This window comes from Gadus macrocephalus, chromosome 23 (assembly GCF_031168955.1).
Source record: "Gadus macrocephalus chromosome 23, ASM3116895v1".
Lineage (NCBI taxonomy): Eukaryota > Metazoa > Chordata > Actinopteri > Gadiformes > Gadidae > Gadus > Gadus macrocephalus.
The window spans coordinates 6,497,700-6,516,603 of NC_082404.1; the positions used below are offsets into that span (position 1 = coordinate 6,497,700).

Here is an 18,904-nt window from a genome sequence, read left to right on the forward strand (position 1 = left end):
ATTCTCCCTGAGTCATAATTGCCCTCTAGCAGTAATTATTACACCTGGGATTCGCTGTAAAAGGGAAGCGCCTTGGATAGGTGGTGCGTGGGCAGTGAATACCTTGTCTGACCGTTTGTTAGATATTCACAATGTATCTCTGGATACCTATTGTTATTGTGTTTATAATTTTTATTTTATTTTTTATTTTATTTTATTTGGACGGCCCATATCTTGATCTCTGAGTTTTCAAATTTCTTCAACCTTTTAGTATCCCTCTAACATAGGCCTAAAAAAAGTTTGGTCCCAAAATTACCTTAGGGGGCACATCCAGTCTTCGATAAACGCTCGTAATTGCCATCCCGATGGATCTCCTTTTTTTCAATTGGGACCCATAATGTCAGGATACATTTAGCTATAGGCCTACAGTGAACATTTAGTGAAAACTTAAAAAATATCTTCTCAGAATCAACCGAAAGTCCAAATGACCCAAAATGTCATAGACACGATCTTTGGACATTCCTTATTAAAGAACGATTCTGAATTTAAAAAAATAGACAAGTCCATGTACTAATGATGAATTAGATGGTCTGTCCTCTGTGAAACTCCTTAAACTCATCTGTGATGTTCCCATTCTGTGGTAACCCCTTAAAGCGAAATGCTGGGCTAACCTTTTTTCTGACTTGTGGCTGTTGTTGAAGCTTTGCTAGCCGAGCAAACAAAATGCCAAGCTTTGACCTTTGATGGCAACTGGAATAATACTAAACTGGAGGAGAAAAAAAAAAAAACTATACATGAATTTGCGGTTTCTCTCTTACTGCTTTGAAATTGAGTAATAATATGCAGAATAGGTTCATGCATTTCATTAGAGATGGTTGAGTTTAGGTTTTAGGTTAGCCATGGTTAGGCTTCGGTACTTTATGTCATCAATGGTAAAGTTTAGGTATCATGCTAGAGATGGTAAGAGGTTAGAGATAGTTCGGTTTAGGTATTAGGTTACAGATGTTAAAGTTTAGGTATTATGGTGCGTTCACTCTCCTGGTGATAACGAGACGGCTCGTCAGTGATGACGCGCACGTTTATGCGTATTTCCGACAGCGACCGTTCATGTGCACTCCGCTCGGAATCTAGAAGTTCTTCTTCGTCAGCGGATCACACCAAGAGGATTACCGCCACCATCTGTTTGGCGTGGAACATAGGTTCTGACTGATTGTCGGGGATCATGGAAGCTGCAAGAAATATATTGTTTGTTGAGAAGCACATACAGTATTGCCACTGTATGGAGGGCTACACTTGCCCTTATCTACAGCATGGTTTACCAGTACACAACCTTTAAAATTGAGCAAAGTCGATGGAAACAGACGGTTACAACGTCAATCAATAGTAAAGTGTAGACATGGCAAAAAATATGTGATATGATGGTTGATTCTTTTATATTGAGTCAAACTTTCTCACCGTTCAAAACTTTTGCGTTGAGGTCCGACATGGTCATGCGCATCACTAGTAAACAATGAGTCACCATACGTCACCAACTGGGCAACTCTGTTAACTAAATTTGGCCCCAGTTGCCGAACGGAAGTAGAATCATAACAGCGTCATGAGGTGGCGTTCACGCGAAAAGGTTTTTCTCATAATTCCCAGCGATGTGAACGCACTTTTCGGGTGGGGAGGGTTAGGTTAAGGTATTATGTTAGAGATGGGTTACTTGAGGTGAATGCTTAGAGATTGTTAAATGTTGTATGGAAACTTTATGGAATAACTGTATGTAACCGCATGGAAACTTTTAGGAAATCCCAATATAAATCAAAGTGATTTTTCCAATTCATTCTGTGAGCTCTGTGTCTTTTCTATAGTTGAAGCAGGAACCATCAAAGGACAACCCCATCTTCTTTCCTACCGACTCAGAGTACGACTGGTTGTTGGCCAAGATGTTTGTCAGAAGTGCAGATTTCCAGGACCACCAGCTTAACTCCCACTTGCTCCGCACTCATCTTCTGGCAGAAGTCTTTTCTGTCTCACTCCTGGGTAACCTGCCCATGGTGCATCCACTGTACAAGGTGACCGTTCTTTTGCATAATATCATAAACTCTCCATCTAAAATGTTAATTAACAGAGCATTATAGGAAACCTTTCAATATGATACATCTGAATAAAACATATTTTCCTTTTCCTTTTTGTGGCTAGCTCCTGGTTCCACACACTCGCTACACCCTCCAGATAAACGCCCTAGCCCGGAACCTACTCATATCTGACAGTGGAATTTTCAATACGGTAGGGAGCAGACCATATCTACACATGTTGTTGCCTCAAACAGGAACCGTCACATTCTGCTTTTTACTTGTATAAGAGAGAACTGCTTCATATGCCTTCTGAGACAAAGATTGGGGTCTGCAGTAACTATGTCTAAATAGTTGGACCATTGATGTTATTTTTCTGATTCGAACCAAAGGAGAATACAAATACCTGACCAATAATGATCAATGGTCCAACTTTCAGAATAATTTTTCGTGGAAACATTTCATGTTGCAGACCTTAATTATTTTCACAACACGGGGTAGGAAACAGTAGAAGCCTACTCTCTTATGTTAGGAACTAGCCAGGCATGGCAGAACCCCTTTAATGAAGCGATAGCATATGCCTTATTTCATATAACTTTATGAAAAATGGGCATGTGTTTATGATATTGTAGCAGACCTTTGGATACATTTATTTGTCATCCTTTCCACCCTGATGGTTAGTGTAACAATGTGATTGCTTCCCAAGATCACCTCTTCTGGTGGAGAGGCTTTGCAAAAAATCCTGCAACGAGCCACATCATCTATGACCTACACCTCGCTCTGCATTCGGGATGACATCAAGGAGAGAGGGCTGGAGTCTGTGCCTGACTTCTACTACAGAGAGGATGGCTTCCAGATGTGGGACATCAACAGGTAATAGAAACACTTACAGAACATAAAAGCGGTCAAACTATAGACATAAACCAGTGTACTACGTTTACTGTACAATAATAGCCTATGATGAATTGTTAGCGCTGAACATCACACCTGCTTTAATGCAAATTAGCTGCTGCCCGTTGAACAATGAGCTGTCAGACTGAACCCCAGCATGGAGAAGGGATTGTTGCCGTTTGCGAACTCCTGGAGCTCTATATTTATATAATATAATAATAATGATATGTATGGGTATTTATATGATATTATATCTTATTTCACTGCCAAAAGCTCTCTGGCACTTCCACAACAAGGAAAGCCTCGTAGTGAGGGATATCTTGGCCATGGGTGAGAGGAATTGGGGGAAAGGAACTTGGCCCCGACTCTCTGAAGTCCATGAACCGCGACATGGAGGAGAAAGGGATTGCACTATGGGAGCTGAGCTGCCGGACTTGCCGCCGAGACGTACCCCCGCCGGACCAGTTCAGCTCCCAGAGTATACCGCCGGAGCTGCCGGACTTCCGCAGAAACTTCTAAGCTTTGGCGGCAGTCCGGCAGAGAAAGGGATTGTTCAACCGGAGCTTAGTTGCAGGGCTAGGGCCGAGTTCACCCCGCCGGACCTGCTCGTTCGCTGGTCCACAAAATCGTAGCTATGCCCTGATTGGAGGGGAGTGGGGGAGTGGGAGGTAATATTCAAGTGTGCCCCCTTCCTACGTAGGAGGGGGCACCGAAACTGACTCGCTCGTTTGGTATCTGTAGGCGGGGTACTTTCAGAAATGCGTAGCTCACTCAAAAAAAATCATGTAGGCCTACAGACTTTTTTCAAAGTTTGTATGCGTGTGGGATCACCAGAGACCAAAAACTATACCCCAAAAAAAAAAAAATATGTGTATATCATAATATGTCCCCTTTAAAGAGAAAGAGTGTAACCCCTGGCTGTCTATCAACTATGTGCATGTGGTTCCAGGCTCCAGGTTCTGTATCATAAAACTGGTCGAGGGGAGAAGAAGTTGAAGTCTCGTTGTGAAATGTGAGAATGTATGCACTGCTGCTACAATGGTCAATAAAATAAGCTCTCCCTGAATATAGCTGACATCCACTAAGCCCCCCTCCAAAAAAACGTTGTGATTTTGTGTTGAAAAATATTCATAGGAAAGAACATGTTTTTAATAATAATGTGGAGCAGCATTGGAAAAACCAGACGGGTGTCCAGGTTTTAGGAGTTTGCAACTCTCGTACCCCATAATACGCACGACCCTGATAGTTGCCATGCCTTCACACACACACACACACACACACACACACACACACACACACACACACACACACACACACACACACACACACACACACACACACACACACACACACACACACACACACACACACACACACACACACACACACACATTGTAGTGTGTAGTATTATTTTTTATTGTTTGTTGCATTAAAATGTATTGGCACCTGCTATAAACAATCTAGCCCCCCGTAGCTCCCGCCATCTAATTCTTCGGCACTGCTACTCTACGTGTATGATACAGGTTTGTTCAGGGAGTGCTTGGCTACTACTACAAAGAAGACTCTGATGTCCAGCGAGACACAGAGCTACAGACCTGGGTTCTGGGCATCTTTGTACATGGATTCCTTTCACGGCCGGAATCTGGTGAGCTTCGAGCAAAATAAATGAGATCATCTTAGGTGGTCGAAAGAAATAATACAGGGAATAGACATACTGCCAAACACATTTTCACTAATCCAAGTAGAGTTTTCTTTAATATAAAAATGTATAATTCTCAGGAATGCCGCAAAAATTGAACACTGTAGCTGAGCTGGTGAAATTCGTCACCATGGTGATCTTCACCGGTTCTTCCCAGCACGCTGCAGTAAACAACGGCCAGGTCTGATTTTTTCACTTGTCTGAATAATTATTTTGGTCCCTTCTTGACATTAATGTTTTTTATGATCGAGTTGCTTTGAGTATTTGTCAAAATTTGACAAAAATGTGAACTGATAACGATTTATTTCTAGTTTGAATACGGTTCATGGATGCCCAACACTCCAACGACCCTACAGCGCCCCCCGCCGACCACCAAGGGAACTGCAGATGAAAGCTCCCTCCTGGAAACTCTCCCTGATGTCAACGCCACCGTTAATGGCATGGCTGTTATGTATCTGCTCAGCAAGCAGTCCAGCGATTTTGTAAGTTGTTATGTGTAGAATATATACCGTACATCCTGCAGTATTCAGTAGACCTGGGATGGGCAACTTTCATGATAAAGAGGGCCACATTTTTCATCATAACCATCGGAGGGCCACATGACTGCACACTTCAACTAAACGTGAGCTGAGAGAAGCTACACAATTTTGAATTTGGTAGATATGATTTCCTGTATTCTGGTGCATTTTGGGGATGTCCACTACCTAAAAAATCATCCAGAATCATAACCTATGTACGGTATGTTAATTGAACCAACATACATTCATTTCATGTTTTCCATGCTCAAACAGCTACATGAATGGTCAGTATTTTTATCAGTGCAAAGGGCTCACATACATCATCATTCAATGAAGTCAAAAAACAGTGGCCCAACATTAAGTGCAACAACTCAATGAACTCAAACCCAACAAGCAGTTGTAGTAGTTGTAGTGGCGACTTAAGTGGATATCTTTAATGACTGATATCGCTTCTAAGCAAACTAGACGCTTGGGTTTGCCTTCGAATTCTATGAATTCTTCTCATCTTTCTTGACCGAGTTTTCTGTAACAATCAATTATTATTATTCTTTTTTTTTTTTTTTCTTTTTTTTTTTTATTATGTGCGGGCCTGACTGAGTGAGGACGCGGGCCGCACGCATGCTGCCCATCCCTGCAGTAGACCTATTTACTTCTAAAGTTATCTTCTGTATGTGTTATATTCAATGTCGTATTAATTAATGTGCTCTGTTATAGTATTATATTTAGTGTGTGTGTGTGTGTGTGTGTGTGTGTGTGTGTGTGTGTGTGTGTGTGTGTGTGTGTGTGTGTGTTATTACATGTATTTAACCTGTGTTCATCCCAACAGGTGCCCCTTGGCCACTACCCTGAAGAGTATTTCTCTGAAAGAGTTCCACACCAGCACATGCAGCTCTTTAAAGGGGAGCTTGGAATTTTAAGTTCAAAGATTGAAGCCAGAAACTTGGGTCTGAAAATCCCGTACACTTTTCTGGACCCAGCGTTGCTGGAGAATAGTGTAGCCATCTGATAGCATCAGCTATGTGGGGTAGGAGGCTCTGGTGGTCCTGAAGGTGGACTCCCAGCTGAAGGTTTGGGTTCAAACTCCATTGTCTACACGGTCTGCTGCCAACAACTTTAAATTAAAATCGTAATCATTTAATTCTCAAATCTTTAGAACTGGGAGAAGCAAAAACTGATAATATGTGCAAGTGTTTGTTCCTCTGAAATTGTTGGTTCCTGACAAAAAAAAGTAACATTAACCATGTCTTGCATTCTAAACACTCCATTGTGAACGCTTCTTTACTTCTGCTTATGTAGGCCTACCTCCTTCACAATTTTATATTTCACTACTCTGCATCACTTTGACATGCAAAACAAAAACACATTCAACATTTCTTCAGTTGTTTTTTTTATAATTGTTCTCATGCTCATCCTACATGTCAAGAACATCCACAGGTGTCATGCCGAGTAAATGCCCTCGATATAAAGCGTGTCCCCGTTTCCGGGAGCACGCATGCATTAAGGGAAGAGGGAGCTACATTACTACGCTACGATCTCTTAATTATAAATTAGACACATTTGGTTTGTTTGATTCAACACCTATCAAGTAACCCTTTGATCATCTCTCAAAAGCAATGCTTCTTCTATACGTGCGGTCGACCTTTGTATAATTAATTGCACTGAATTGAGAATGTCTACGGGAAAAACAAATATATATATTTTTTTTTTCATTCCATATTTTGACAATGTGAGTCGAATTAATTGTAATTTAAGGATTTTGGTCAATTCAAATTCAGATTCGATATTGTAAAATCAAGATGCAATTACTCGCCTCAATTAAATTTACTTGACTCAAGTTTTACATTTAACTGAATGAAGCATTGTAAACAACATTTTGTTTCTTCAATCCACTACAAATGTAAGCCTACCTTAGGATATTGTTGTAAAGGATTCTGAATTCCACCTCCTCAAAGGGTAAATAATAAAAATGATCACGATAATAATGTATTGAATTTATATAGCCCTTTTCATTACTCAAAGCCATTGAGTGAATTTTCCAGGCTGGACATGCTTCTACCAAAATATGTAACCCCCTCTATAATGTACAGATGATGACTTACTGTGTTGACATTTTTACTCTTCAAATCGTACCTGATAACCCTTTGGAGGCCCAATTGACCAATTGGAGGGGGTGGGAGACAGTAGAATGATGGCCAGGCTATCCTGCCTGATCGGGAACTTGTCCAAAGCATGCACAACACACTGACTGCACTGGGCAGCTCCTTCAGTCAGAGGCAGACTCACCCACCAGGAACATGTTTCCTCTCTACAAAAAAAAGTTGAGATGTTAACAAAGCATCTTTATTATTATGACAATAACAAATGTAGATTTCAGAGAGGCCTACAAACATTTGTAGGAGGTTGAAATGCAGTCTGAAAGAATGTGTATCCCTATTAACGTTAGCTGGGAAAGAGGAAACCGCTCTCCATATTCAACAAGGTTCTTGGGTATGATGAAGGTTTAGAAGGTTGAAAATGCAGTCTGAAAGAATGTGTATCCACCTTTAACTTTGGCTAGGAAGGAGGAAACTCCGCGATATTCACCAGTTATGAGATAAGATGAAAATAAGAAAATATTCCTTGAATAAGGGTGCACTCACACTAGGCCATCGGGCCGTGGCCGTTTTCACACCTAACCATGCTCAAATCTGCCAGTGTGAGTGTGGCCAGTCTGGCCAGGCCAGGCCAATTTGGCACCTTGGGAGAGATGTGCTGCTACGGTACGGGCCGCTACGGTACAGATGCTAATGAGCCAACACGCGCACACGCACGGCTACGCAACCTGAGCTGGATGACGTGTAGTCCATGCGACGACCACGGACATAATAAAGGCGACGAGTCTTCTTTCCCATTAAACGGTAAACATCGCGTCAAGCGGTTCAACTGTTGGTGTGTTCTCTGTGTTGTTGTCCATTGTTTTTAAAACTCTGACTGGCGGCAGACTTCATTATGGTCCATGCAGCGGACGCTTGGTGATGACGTGTTACGACGTGATGACGTATGTACAAGAGCCTACCGCGGCCAGGCCGCGAGTTTATTTTTTGCAGGGTGGTAGCAGCTCGTGAATATTCATGAGGAAACTCATCCCTCATTGGTTGGGACTTGGCTCGCTGGGACTTTGTCAGAGCAGGGCTTGTGAAAACAGAGGGCTTGTGAAAATCACGAACGCAAATAAATGAAACGTTGTTATAAATCAACACAAATCATTGTATCAATAGTGTGACACATGTTATACAATAGTTGTTTTTAGACGAGTTAGCATTACGAGCTAACGTTTGTTTTGGCACTCACAGAAAGGTAGCTATAGAGTTGCCGTGTAGTAGGTGGATTGATAGGTGAAAATCAATATTAAAATTAATTTAGCCCTACGCGAAAATATTATATGGATAGGCCTACAGATTTTATGGCCCTTCTTTCTATAATGTAATTGGTTGTGGGGTGTGGCAGAACCACTATGAACAAATATCAGAAATCATACGGTTTATTCTTATCCATCTACACAACCTCCAGCAGCTCCATCTCCTCAAAGTTGACATGTGTCTGGCAAATGTTGCAAGCTTTAATAAATCCTGCCATTATGCTCACTACTTCTAGAAACAGAACAGAATGGAATCTTAATGGAAATATCAAGACATGGATGGACAACAATTAGAAAAAAAAAAACTTGGAAACATAACAATCACCAGCTGCCGAAAGCACTGCGATGCGCTATACATAACGTTATAAAATATAATAAATAAAAAAAAATGATTTACTACAGTAGCCCAGGCTGTGACACATAACAGTCAGTTTCACAGGGGCTTTTAGACGAGTGAGCTAACGTTTGTACTTACAGAAAGGTAGTAGGCCTATACGAGCCACATCCAATGGGTGTGCTCCGTGTGGTTTGACTCCCGGGTGACCTGGTTGACGCGCTGTGTTGATGTTTCCAGTAGCCTACTATGCAGCTACGTGAAGCAATGACTGATCCGTGCGATCGTCTCCGATTTACAACCCGTTTATTTCCTCACCATGACACCAATTGCATGGGAATACGGAATACATTCATAGATCCTCAGTGACATAACAACAACTTTGTATTTCTTGCGGTCAAAAACCGTATGCCCTTCCGGGGTCAAACAACAGAGGTAGCCTACCCCAAATGACGTCCCCTTTACACCTGTACCCGCAATAGGGCAACACCACTCAGTGGTCAACACAGACATTACAACATAACTGAAAAACAGGAAAATGGCTCTTACAGGTAGGGTAGCTATAGAGTTGCCGTATAGTAGGTGGGTATCATGTGTCACATTATTTCTAAAATGATTTGTGTTAATTTATAACAACGTTTAATTAATTTGCCGATGCGCTATACATAACGTTATAAAATATAATAAATACAAAAAGGATTTACTACAGTAGCCCCCGTGACACATAACAGTTTCACAGGGGCTTTTAGACGAGTGAGCTAACGTTTGTACTTACAGAAAGGTAGCTATAGAGTTGCCGTGTAGTAGGTGGGTATCATGTGTCAAATTATTCGTGTTGATTTATAGCAACGTTTAATTCATTTGCGTTCGTGATTTTCACACAAGCCCTCTGACAAAGTCCCAGCGAGCCAAGTCCCAGCCAATCAGGGATCAGTTCCCTCATGAATATTCACGAGCTTCCCGCTACCACCCTGCAAAAAAAATAAAAAATTCGCGGCCAGGCCACAGTTGCGACGGCCAACGGCCACGGCCAGATGGCCTAATGTGAGTGCACCCTAAGTCATCAACAGCGGGGAAATGTGCAGCATATCATCAGCAAAAGTGGAGAGCGCAATTATAGCACTACCCCAGTGGCGAACTCAGGGGGAGGGGGGCAGGGGGCAGGGGGGTGGGGCGACTGCCCCTCCGTGCCTCCTTGATTGAAAAAGTGCCCTCAAGAGTGGCGAATACGAGAGAAAGTGCCTTATTGGCTGCCCTTTACATGTGAAATAAATTATTGGGTGCCTTCTGGTGCCCCTTCATGCAATAAATTATGAAGATGAGCCCTCTAGAACAAGAAAATTCAATAACGTGCCTCAATGAGTGCCCTCTTAATGCCCTTACTGTGCCTCCATGGTTGAAAAAGTGCCCTCAAGAGTGGTGAATACGAGAGAAAGGGCCATACATGATGCATCATATCTTTTTGCACACTGGTTGGGCCCCATGTTGTGCAGAATGTGCCCTTTTTATTTTTCCGCCCCTGCCCTTCAAACAGTCTGAGTCCGCCACTGACTACCCTATATTACTTTTTCCTTCCTTATATCAGCATTTATTTTAAATCTCCAGGACATAAATTCTAAAATAAGGGTTTAACTACCCTTTCATATCTGACGTATTAACCACATATGACCCACCAACAAGTATCTTTTACAATATGTACACTGTGCAGCAAAATCTATTCTGGACATTATGGGTCCAAATGGCAAAAAAGCCAAGTTAGAGGTATAATTAAAGGTCTGACAAGTTTGAAAACTTTTTATCACTCAGTCGAGATATGGGCCTCTAAATTAAAAAAATAACCAGAGGTGTTCAGACACCCACGAAGAGCCTATCCCAGGGGCTGCCCTTTTCAAGCAAATAACTCTTGTAGTCATTACTCCAAGATGCAACTAGTCCTCCATCTTTGTTATTCATCATTGCATGCAGCACTCACCTAACCATAATACACAATTATATATTGCATGTAGCCAATTTAAAGGAAGATCTATATCTCCTTCGACCTAGAGATATCTCCCGTCCTCTCTAATTGAAAGGTGTTGCGATACTTTAATAATTTGCATTGCAAATTGCCTTGAAGTCTTATACTGAGGGCAATCGACTGACTTCTTTGTTGTGGAGATTTACCTCCAGAACCAGCGCTGTTCAAAAAGGGGGCGATCACTGTTCTAATAACCCACGATGTGAAGTTTCCTATAAGAATCATGTACACCCATTGTCTCAATGAATGTATGTTTGGTAACTTTGCTGCCTTTATCTTCTCCCTATAAATGATCATACTCTAAAATTAAATCAAATATTTTGTGTCCACGAAAGTTTTACAGCAATAATACAAGAAAGCAAATCAAAAGTTGGAAAGCATCTTTAATCATGATGAAAAAAAACCTACAGTCACTTCAACGAATAAAATATAGAGCTGTCAATCAAAGTGTCACGTTGCCCCGTGTCCAAGCCCCCCTTTGCCTGTGTGCCTGAGCATGTGCACACGCAAATTGCTAGGGTCGCTGAAGCTGGCGTTGCACTGCAGACACGCAGGGCTTCTCCCCGGAGTGAGTCCTCATGTGGATCTTTAGAGTGGAGCTCCGTCCGAAGCGCTTCATGCATTGGGCACACCCGAAGGGCTTCTCCCCGGAGTGAGTTCTCATGTGGTCCTTTAGGACAGAGTTCTGTCTGAAGCGCTTCATGCATTGGTCACACCTGTAGGGCTTCTCCCCGGAGTGAGTCCTCATGTGGAACTGCAGGCTGTAGCTTGTACTGAAGCGCCTCATGCATTGGTCACACCTGTAGGCCCTCTCTGCGGAGTGAGTCCTCATGTGCATCTTCAGGCTTGAATTCTGAATGAAGGGCTTCATGCATTGGTCACACCTGTAGGGCTTCTCCCCGGAGTGAGTCTTCATGTGGATCCTTAGGTTGTAGCTTGTACCGAAGCGCTTCATGCATTGGTCACAGCTGTAGGGCTTCTCCCCGGAGTGAGTCCTCATGTGTTTCTTCAGGTTGTAGCTTGTACCGAAGGGCTTCATGCATTGGTCACAGCTGTAGGGCTTCTCCCCGGAGTGAGTCCTCATGTGTTTCTTCAGGTTGTAGCTTGTACTGAAGTGCTTCATGCATTGGTCGCACCCGTACGGCTTCTTGCTGGTGTGGGTAACCATATGGATGGTCATCTTGGTATTGTCGGGGAAAACCCTCGCCAGACAACACACAAGGCCGGCGCTTGGGGCCACCCTGAGCCCCAATAAGGTCCTCGGGGTGGCCGAGCGGCTCACCGCGCTCCAGGCTCTTGGCCGCGCTGTGGTCCGCGGACGGCGAGCTCAAGGCCTCCTCGCCGGACGCAGTGAGGAGGGTGTCATGGCCGTCCACCGCCAGTGGGCCCTCCCCTTTTCCGTCGACGCTCAGGATCCGCAGCTCCCCGTTGTGACTGGACATGCGGGAGGAGCCAGGGGCGTCCACATGCAGATTCTCTGAGGTTGTGCCGCGCTGTGTGCTGCGGTCTCCAAAGTCATCGCAGTCTTCTGCAGAGAGGAAAACAAAGACGGACAGAAAGTGATTGTATTAATTCATTATTTGCACAAAGTGATACAGCATGTACGTTGTACACACTTGTGTATTGGAAGAATTATATTTTGACACATCCTTTCTAACTTTTATTTGCTGATTATGCCTTTTCCTTGTCCCCCTCAGGGTGGTCAAGGGACAGAGGCTTCAGCTGAAAAAGCACCGCAACGTGAGGTCATTAAGACACAACCCAGGTCATCTGTTGTTTCCTATCATCTGTTTTACAATTACGGTTGTTAAATTGGGATCAGAGCTGATCTCGGCCTTCCTGAGACCTGTCTCTCATGAAGAAGATGTAAATCATTTTGCTATAAAACACAAGGACTATAAAAAGTAGTCCTTGTGTTTTAGCAGGGCTCTGGTCATGATGCTTTTCAAAAGAGGACCAGGCTTTTTAGCGCAGGTAGAATCTAGTAAATTCCCAGTTGATCCAGGTCGTTTGCTTGCATATATGCAATGTGTGTTACTAACCTACAGTGGGCATGCCTCCATCAATATCCTCTTCAACCTTGATTAGAATGGTGTCTGGGGTCTGCTGCTTTCCACATAGAGAAGGAAACACACACAAGACATATTCTTACATTTGCACAGAATAGTTGTCAATCCCCACTGACGACACGTTGAATCATAAAGCTGGTGCTTTCTATGGGTGTGTGCTGGAGTGGTAACAGAGGAAGCCTCTCTTTTGGATGGTGAAGGAGAAGATGATTTCCAACCTGCACACTCAGCTCCTCGTGGCGGACCAGCAGCTCACCACGCTCAAGGCTCTTGGCCGCGCTGTGGTCCGCAGACGGCGAGCTCAGGGCCTCGACTTCAGACGCGGTGACGAGGGTATCATGACCGTCCACCGCCAGTGGGCCCTCCCCTTTTCCGTAGACACTCAGGATCCGCAGCGCCCCGTTGTGACTGGACATGTGGGAGGAGCCTGGGGCGTCCACATGCAGAGTCTGTGTGCTGTGGTCTACAAATTCATCGCAGTCTTCTGCAGAGGGTAATTAGTCAAAAGTAATTGTTTAGATACATTATTTGCACAAAAGGAGACAGCGTGTATTTGTACACGTGAAAGAAACTATTTAAATGTATGTGTATGTTCAAGGGACATCATATGATTCAGAATGCAGACTAATAATTCAGTTGTCAGACCTTCACATTTCTACAAACCTTGAGAATCTGCCCTCATTTCGTCTCCCACTGCAACTGACCCACGAAGGCGCAATTGTTGCTGGAAATGATGCTGCTGATCCATCTTCCACTTGTGAACAATAGACAGTTGCATGTTATTCCTTGCATGCCTCCTGAAGGTGTCATACTGAAATATCTCGAGTTGCATGGCCTCACACACCTTTACATGAACGGCACATAAGCTGTGTTTAAGAAAAGTCCATCGCTAGTGAGTTTCACATAATGGTAAAATGTTTACCTTTTGTAGATGGGTGAAGGAGGACCCAGTGAAGTCGGTAGCAGCCAAAAGTTGCAGGTCGGCAATGGGGGTGTTTAAAACCATGGGCTGACTCTCCCACTGTCTGAAGTAGCTGCAGTGTAGACATCGCTGAGTGAAAGCCACATAGGTACCGATCCTTCGCTGTTGAAGGTCACAGCCTCCCTGACACGCGGGACAGTTTTCAAACAGCTGTTTGAGGCAGCTTTCAAAGACAATATACTTAGCCTCATTCTGTTTGGGCTGCGTCTCAAACCTAACATAAGGAAAAAAACATAAGGCAGAATACTATTAGAAATACTGAATTACTCATAGCCATACTACCAATCCCTAGCCAATGCTGCTTTTAGTACAATGCGGCCAATACTAAAAACTTACGAGACGTCAGATTCCTCTGTAAGAACAGAGTCTCCAGAGTTGTATGTAGAGTCCAGCGGCTCCTTATGTGATTCAATTGAGGAGTCACTCTCCTCCTCTTCCTCCAACTCAAGCCGTGGTCTCTTGCTAGGTCTCCAGCCCTGGCCCTTTATTGATGTAGAAGTCAGCGGTGAGTCTGGCAAATGAGAGGTTGTTCCAAAGTCTACACTGAGAGGAGACACCTGTGTCTGCATGGCTACAAAAAACAGAAACAAATCGTATTAGAAACTGGAAATAATAATTTAGCGGATGTTTTGTCCTTGGTACTGGAGTAACGATGAAGATTTGCAAACAAAATATATCCAACTTGGTTATGGGTATGATGTTATTTAGCAGACGCTTTTATCGAATCGTTAGTAGAAAGTAATGTGATACTTAATTAATTAATGTGTAGCCCATATTCTAGCAACACAACAGACAGCAAGAGAGGGACATCACATAGAATACTGGACTGCAGATTCTAGGTACGCCAAGAAAAGAGAAAAAAAGACACCATCCCAAGACACAGGAAAAAGATGCTTCCACAAAGTTGAGTATGAAATACTAAAGACACTAAGACACTCTGTGTCTTTGTTTTGCAGACCAATATATAGGCCGGCCGATATTTGCGTTTTTTCGTGTATCGGTATCGATTTCAGTTTATTTTTTTGGCATGATTTTCAGAAAGTTCAATAAATGTTCCTTTTATTTATTTTTTTTGAGACATTGTAACATTAGTTATCATCATTGTGTCATTTTTATGATGTAAATTGAGGGAGGCTTAGCCAGGAAATCCAGACCCACATCTAGAAAGCCAATAGGGCAGGGGTTGGCACCTGGCAATTATGTCTGTCCCGCAAGACATAATATCTGGACCGCCAGATTATTCTGGAGTTATATAATATTATTTATTTATTTGAAGTTTTAGAATATCAAATATCTATATCTGTTAGAGGTAAAGGGCCGGATACAGTGAACTTTTTCTTCTTTCACAACCGTTTTTGAATTTAAATGTATCAAATCCTGCTACTACTCCACGGTCACGTGTAAGCTGCGAGGGGCTGAGCGGGAGCTATTGGAAACGATGCAATATATGTTCTGGCCCGCCACCCGAGGCCAAACTTAGTTGCCGACCCCTGCCATAGGGTCCGATAACGAGTAATGAAAAAGGCCCAACTCGAGGGGCCGCACCAAGCATGCATTTGAAAATATCAGAAGAATACAAGGGGTGACATATCCAAACCAGTGGAGCTAACCAATAGTTAAGACTCTTGCCGTATCCGGTCGGTAAAACAGCAACACTTTAGGCCCGCCTATATTGATACATCGATGTGATTGATTAATGTTCTGGTCCAGGGGAGGCCCAGAATATACATGAGTATATTGCTCGTTCCTAGAATGACTGGCTGAGCAAATTCAAATTGTGCTCTCGCGAGATCTCTGAATTTCCAGGCTAGTATCTGCTCCAAATATATGCTCAAGAAAATCGTTATCGGTTATCGGCTAAGGCTGATGAAAAAAAAATCCATATGGTCGATCCCAAGTACATACCTTTGGTTCTTACGCGCGTCTTTAGCGATCCCATGGAAAACTGTGTGCCGACTGATGTCGACTTGAACCGTGCAGTTTGTATTCCCACAGACGTGATGGTTTGGGTTCCCGCCGATATAATCGGAGGCGAGTCGGTCTGGCATCCGACGTGTTGGAAGGGGCGATAATAGGCACTGCAGTCCTGCTGAAATGATCACACACAAATCACGACGAAAATTAATTTACACAGTACAAACTTACAATTAACCTCTGAAACAGGTTGTGGCCATTTAACCCGCCTGATAGTAACACCTCACACACACAGCTAATGCTGCGATCCATTTGTATGGTACACCGGTACGCCCGACCTGCTCTATCGACAACGTGACGTTGCAGCACTTATAGCATTCCCTTTTCTCATTGGCTAGCCGTTATTATTGTTAGCTACATTATGCCGCTATCCATTTGGATTTACCAGAGAATGTCTAATATGAGAGGGTTAGGGTTAACCCTAACCCTAGACGGGCTCTGGTAGTATCTCGTCGCTATTAAAGTAGAGCGAGCAGAGCTGTACAACTCGCAAAGAAGATGGCTGCGCCCATTGTTAATGGGGGATGAGATGTATTTTCTTTCTATTTGTACCACGTTGGTGGTTTTAATGTCGTTTATAAAGCCCCTTACACACTTTATTTCTTTGCTGCTTTAATCCGGTCACCAATATATGCATTGCACGGTCTTGCTTTGCGTGCAATTCAATGTAAAGCTTTGTTTTGAAGCTGGTTTGCTAAAGAGGCTATGTCGCTAATGACGACTAGCCTGCTACTACTCCCCCTCGTGGCTCGACAGAAACACAAATGGCAAACTGGAAGGCTGGAGCAAGGGAAATACGTCACGTTCTCGCTGAAGCTGGTCGTTCGTACCAGCGTACCATCCAAATGGATAGCAGCATTAGCCTCTTAAGCAAACCAGCTCGAAAACCAACACCACAACTTGACATTGTATGGCACCCACAGCAAGATCGTGCAATGCATCAATTGGTGACCGGAATAAAGTAGCAATGTATTCAAGTTTGTAAGAGCATTTAAAATTACAACATTAAAAAGACCAACGTGGTACGGAAGGCTGGTGTCCGAGGCATCTGGATACAACACAACAGAGCCACTTTTTTATGATCAGTTTACTTACATGTTGAGAGACATCTTCACCCATTGGGCCACACAGAGTTGGAACAGCATCTATCCTCAGAGTTAGCAGCTTTGCGAATCCACTGCTGAACAAACGCAGGTTCTTGAAGCAGCCCTCCGTGAAGTGGTGGCGACACAGAAAAAGGTTCGGTACAGTTGGGGGAATAGGGTTAAAAATGAACTCCAGCCAATGGCTACGTGAAGGCTCTGGCTTTGGCAACGCATACAAGGGAGATGTCCCTTCACAACGAAAAAAACACCTTCTTACCATTGTTAAATAAATACTAGCTGAGAGTAGCTAAATCAAACTGTTCTTCTTACTGATTGTGAATCATCTGATGAAGCGCTCCGATAATATATCTATGCCATTGACTCCCAGCCAAAGTACAACTTTACGTCACCTCGTACCGGTGTGGAAATTGCGTTGAATGAAAGATACAATTTCGCACGTTGAGCACACAGTTGTGTGGCTCGTTTATTTAGTTAGAGAGGAAACCGGAAATCAAAACGTGCTGCAAGTAAACATATCCCGCATCGGGCTCCACGTCGTGAGACGCTCGTAATCCTTAAAGGGACAGCGATCCCTGAACCACCAAGACAGTACCGCAGCTAGTCTGTTAGACGTAGTTTTCTTACCTTCGTAGCTGTGAATGTAGGTCGAAGCATACAGCCTAAACCCCTTCTCCAATTTGCTTGTCGGAGTTTTTGTTTCCCGACATAAACGATGCACATCTGTGATATTTATTGTCGGCAGCTCCTGTAAACACCGGGTGTAGAATCAGGAAGTGCTTGTGCAAGTAGCCTATTCATTAATTGATCATGTGTGAGAGGTCATTCCTCCTCCTGAGTGTATTGACTATTTGTTTACAATTAAATATTCATTGCAAGCTTCCGATTTATGTCTGGTGTACCTGCTGCCCACAAGAACAACCCCCCCCCCATATGGATTTGGTGAATTGTTGCCCCGCCCCAATAGTGGTATGCACGTGATAGTGGGCATTCAAATATACAATGATCAATTAGGAGGCAGAATAACTAAAGTAAGGGATGCAGTTAGCAGGTGACATATAGGGGTCATGGCCAGCACCCAGTAGGCTATACACCTGTGGTCTATTCTATAGCAAAGTGTCTCAAGGAGTTTAGAGGCAGTGGAGCCTCCCTCTAGTGATGGGCAAATGAAGCTTTTATAAAGCATTGAACCAGTTGAGCCAATGTTTCGAAAATGGGTTCATTACTCGAAGCTTCAGTGACAGTGACCTCTGCTGGCGAAGTTCGAGGCTGCAGTGGATTCAACGTATCCCTGCTTTGAAAACTATTTGACGCACTAACACACAAAATCAAATACTTAATAGCATGATCTTTTCACGAATAAAGATTGATCTAAATACAGATGTCTAAATTGTTCTTAAAGGGATAGGCCTAGCCTTCTGTCCAGATAGGCTAACTGATGTAGGCTAGGATATAATTGAAACAGCATATAAAAACTTTCCCCACAGGAATGTGATTCGAACCCGGGTCCTCCACTCCACAGTCAGTGTGTTATCCCCTAGCCTACTCTAATCGATACCTTACGTTGTTCTATTACATACCTTACTATGCATAACTCCCGTAAACGATTGTAGCATCGAATGTGTTTTTTTTTTTCATTAAATAATTAGGCGGTGACCAGCTGGCTTCGGGCAAGGTTGGTTGGGTGTGCTTGAGTAACTCTAGGGGGTGATTATGTGGGATGGGGTTAGACACTCAAAGATTTGTATTGAGGTAGGCTGCCTTATGGATTGAGTCGGTTTCTTTTTTTTTGCTCAAAGCTTCTCCACCGAGCCGCGGACCAGTCGGATTCATTCAGGCAACGAACCAGTTGCTGCTTCGGACGTCACATGTCACGTGATTTTT

The 18,904-nt window shown here is 43.3% G+C and overlaps 2 protein-coding genes across 4 annotated transcripts; one reads left to right on the plus strand and one right to left on the minus strand.

Annotated features, from left to right (window-relative positions):
• The first annotated feature begins 927 nt into the window (after nucleotides 1-927).
• Nucleotides 928-6,359, plus strand: LOC132452909 (hydroperoxide isomerase ALOXE3-like). Its single transcript, XM_060045744.1, has 8 exons — nucleotides 928-939; nucleotides 1,833-2,036; nucleotides 2,164-2,250; nucleotides 2,743-2,909; nucleotides 4,451-4,572; nucleotides 4,707-4,807; nucleotides 4,938-5,108; nucleotides 5,971-6,359. Exons 1-8 carry the CDS (start codon nucleotides 928-930, stop codon nucleotides 6,148-6,150), a joined length of 1,044 nt encoding a protein of 347 aa, XP_059901727.1. The 3' UTR covers nucleotides 6,151-6,359.
• Nucleotides 6,360-11,257: 4,898 nt separating this feature from the next.
• Nucleotides 11,258-17,566, minus strand: LOC132452413 (uncharacterized). Of its 3 annotated transcripts, none has more exons than XM_060045036.1 (8): nucleotides 17,013-17,565; nucleotides 15,849-16,032; nucleotides 14,280-14,514; nucleotides 13,884-14,157; nucleotides 13,625-13,715; nucleotides 13,180-13,445; nucleotides 12,935-12,998; nucleotides 11,258-12,420 (listed from the first exon to the last, which is right to left on the minus strand). In XM_060045036.1, exons 1-8 carry the CDS (start codon nucleotides 17,280-17,282, stop codon nucleotides 11,939-11,941), a joined length of 1,866 nt encoding a protein of 621 aa, XP_059901019.1. In that variant the 5' UTR covers nucleotides 17,283-17,565; the 3' UTR covers nucleotides 11,258-11,938. The 3 variants fall into 3 exon arrangements, with proteins under 3 accessions (XP_059901019.1, XP_059901018.1, XP_059901020.1); XM_060045035.1 differs by having other exon boundaries at nucleotides 12,935-13,001; XM_060045037.1 differs by lacking the exons at nucleotides 12,935-12,998; nucleotides 13,180-13,445 and having other exon boundaries at nucleotides 17,013-17,566.
• Nucleotides 17,567-18,904: the final 1,338 nt, after the last annotated feature.

Coding starts and splice junctions, on each gene's coding strand:
- LOC132452909 (XM_060045744.1), top strand. Junction 2,251..2,742: donor ACAGTGGAATTTTCAATACG/GTAGGGAGCAGA, acceptor TTGCTTCCCAAG/ATCACCTCTTCTGGTGGAGA. Junction 2,910..4,450: donor CAGATGTGGGACATCAACAG/GTAATAGAAACA, acceptor TGTATGATACAG/GTTTGTTCAGGGAGTGCTTG.
- LOC132452413 (XM_060045035.1), bottom strand. CDS start 17,282: ATGGTAAGAAGGTGTTTTTTTCGTTGTGAAGGGACATCTCCCTTGTAT. Junction 14,515..15,848: donor GACGCGCGTAAGAACCAAAG/GTATGTACTTGG, acceptor TGTTTTTTGTAG/CCATGCAGACACAGGTGTCT. Junction 14,158..14,279: donor ACAGAGGAATCTGACGTCTC/GTAAGTTTTTAG, acceptor TCCTTATGTTAG/GTTTGAGACGCAGCCCAAAC.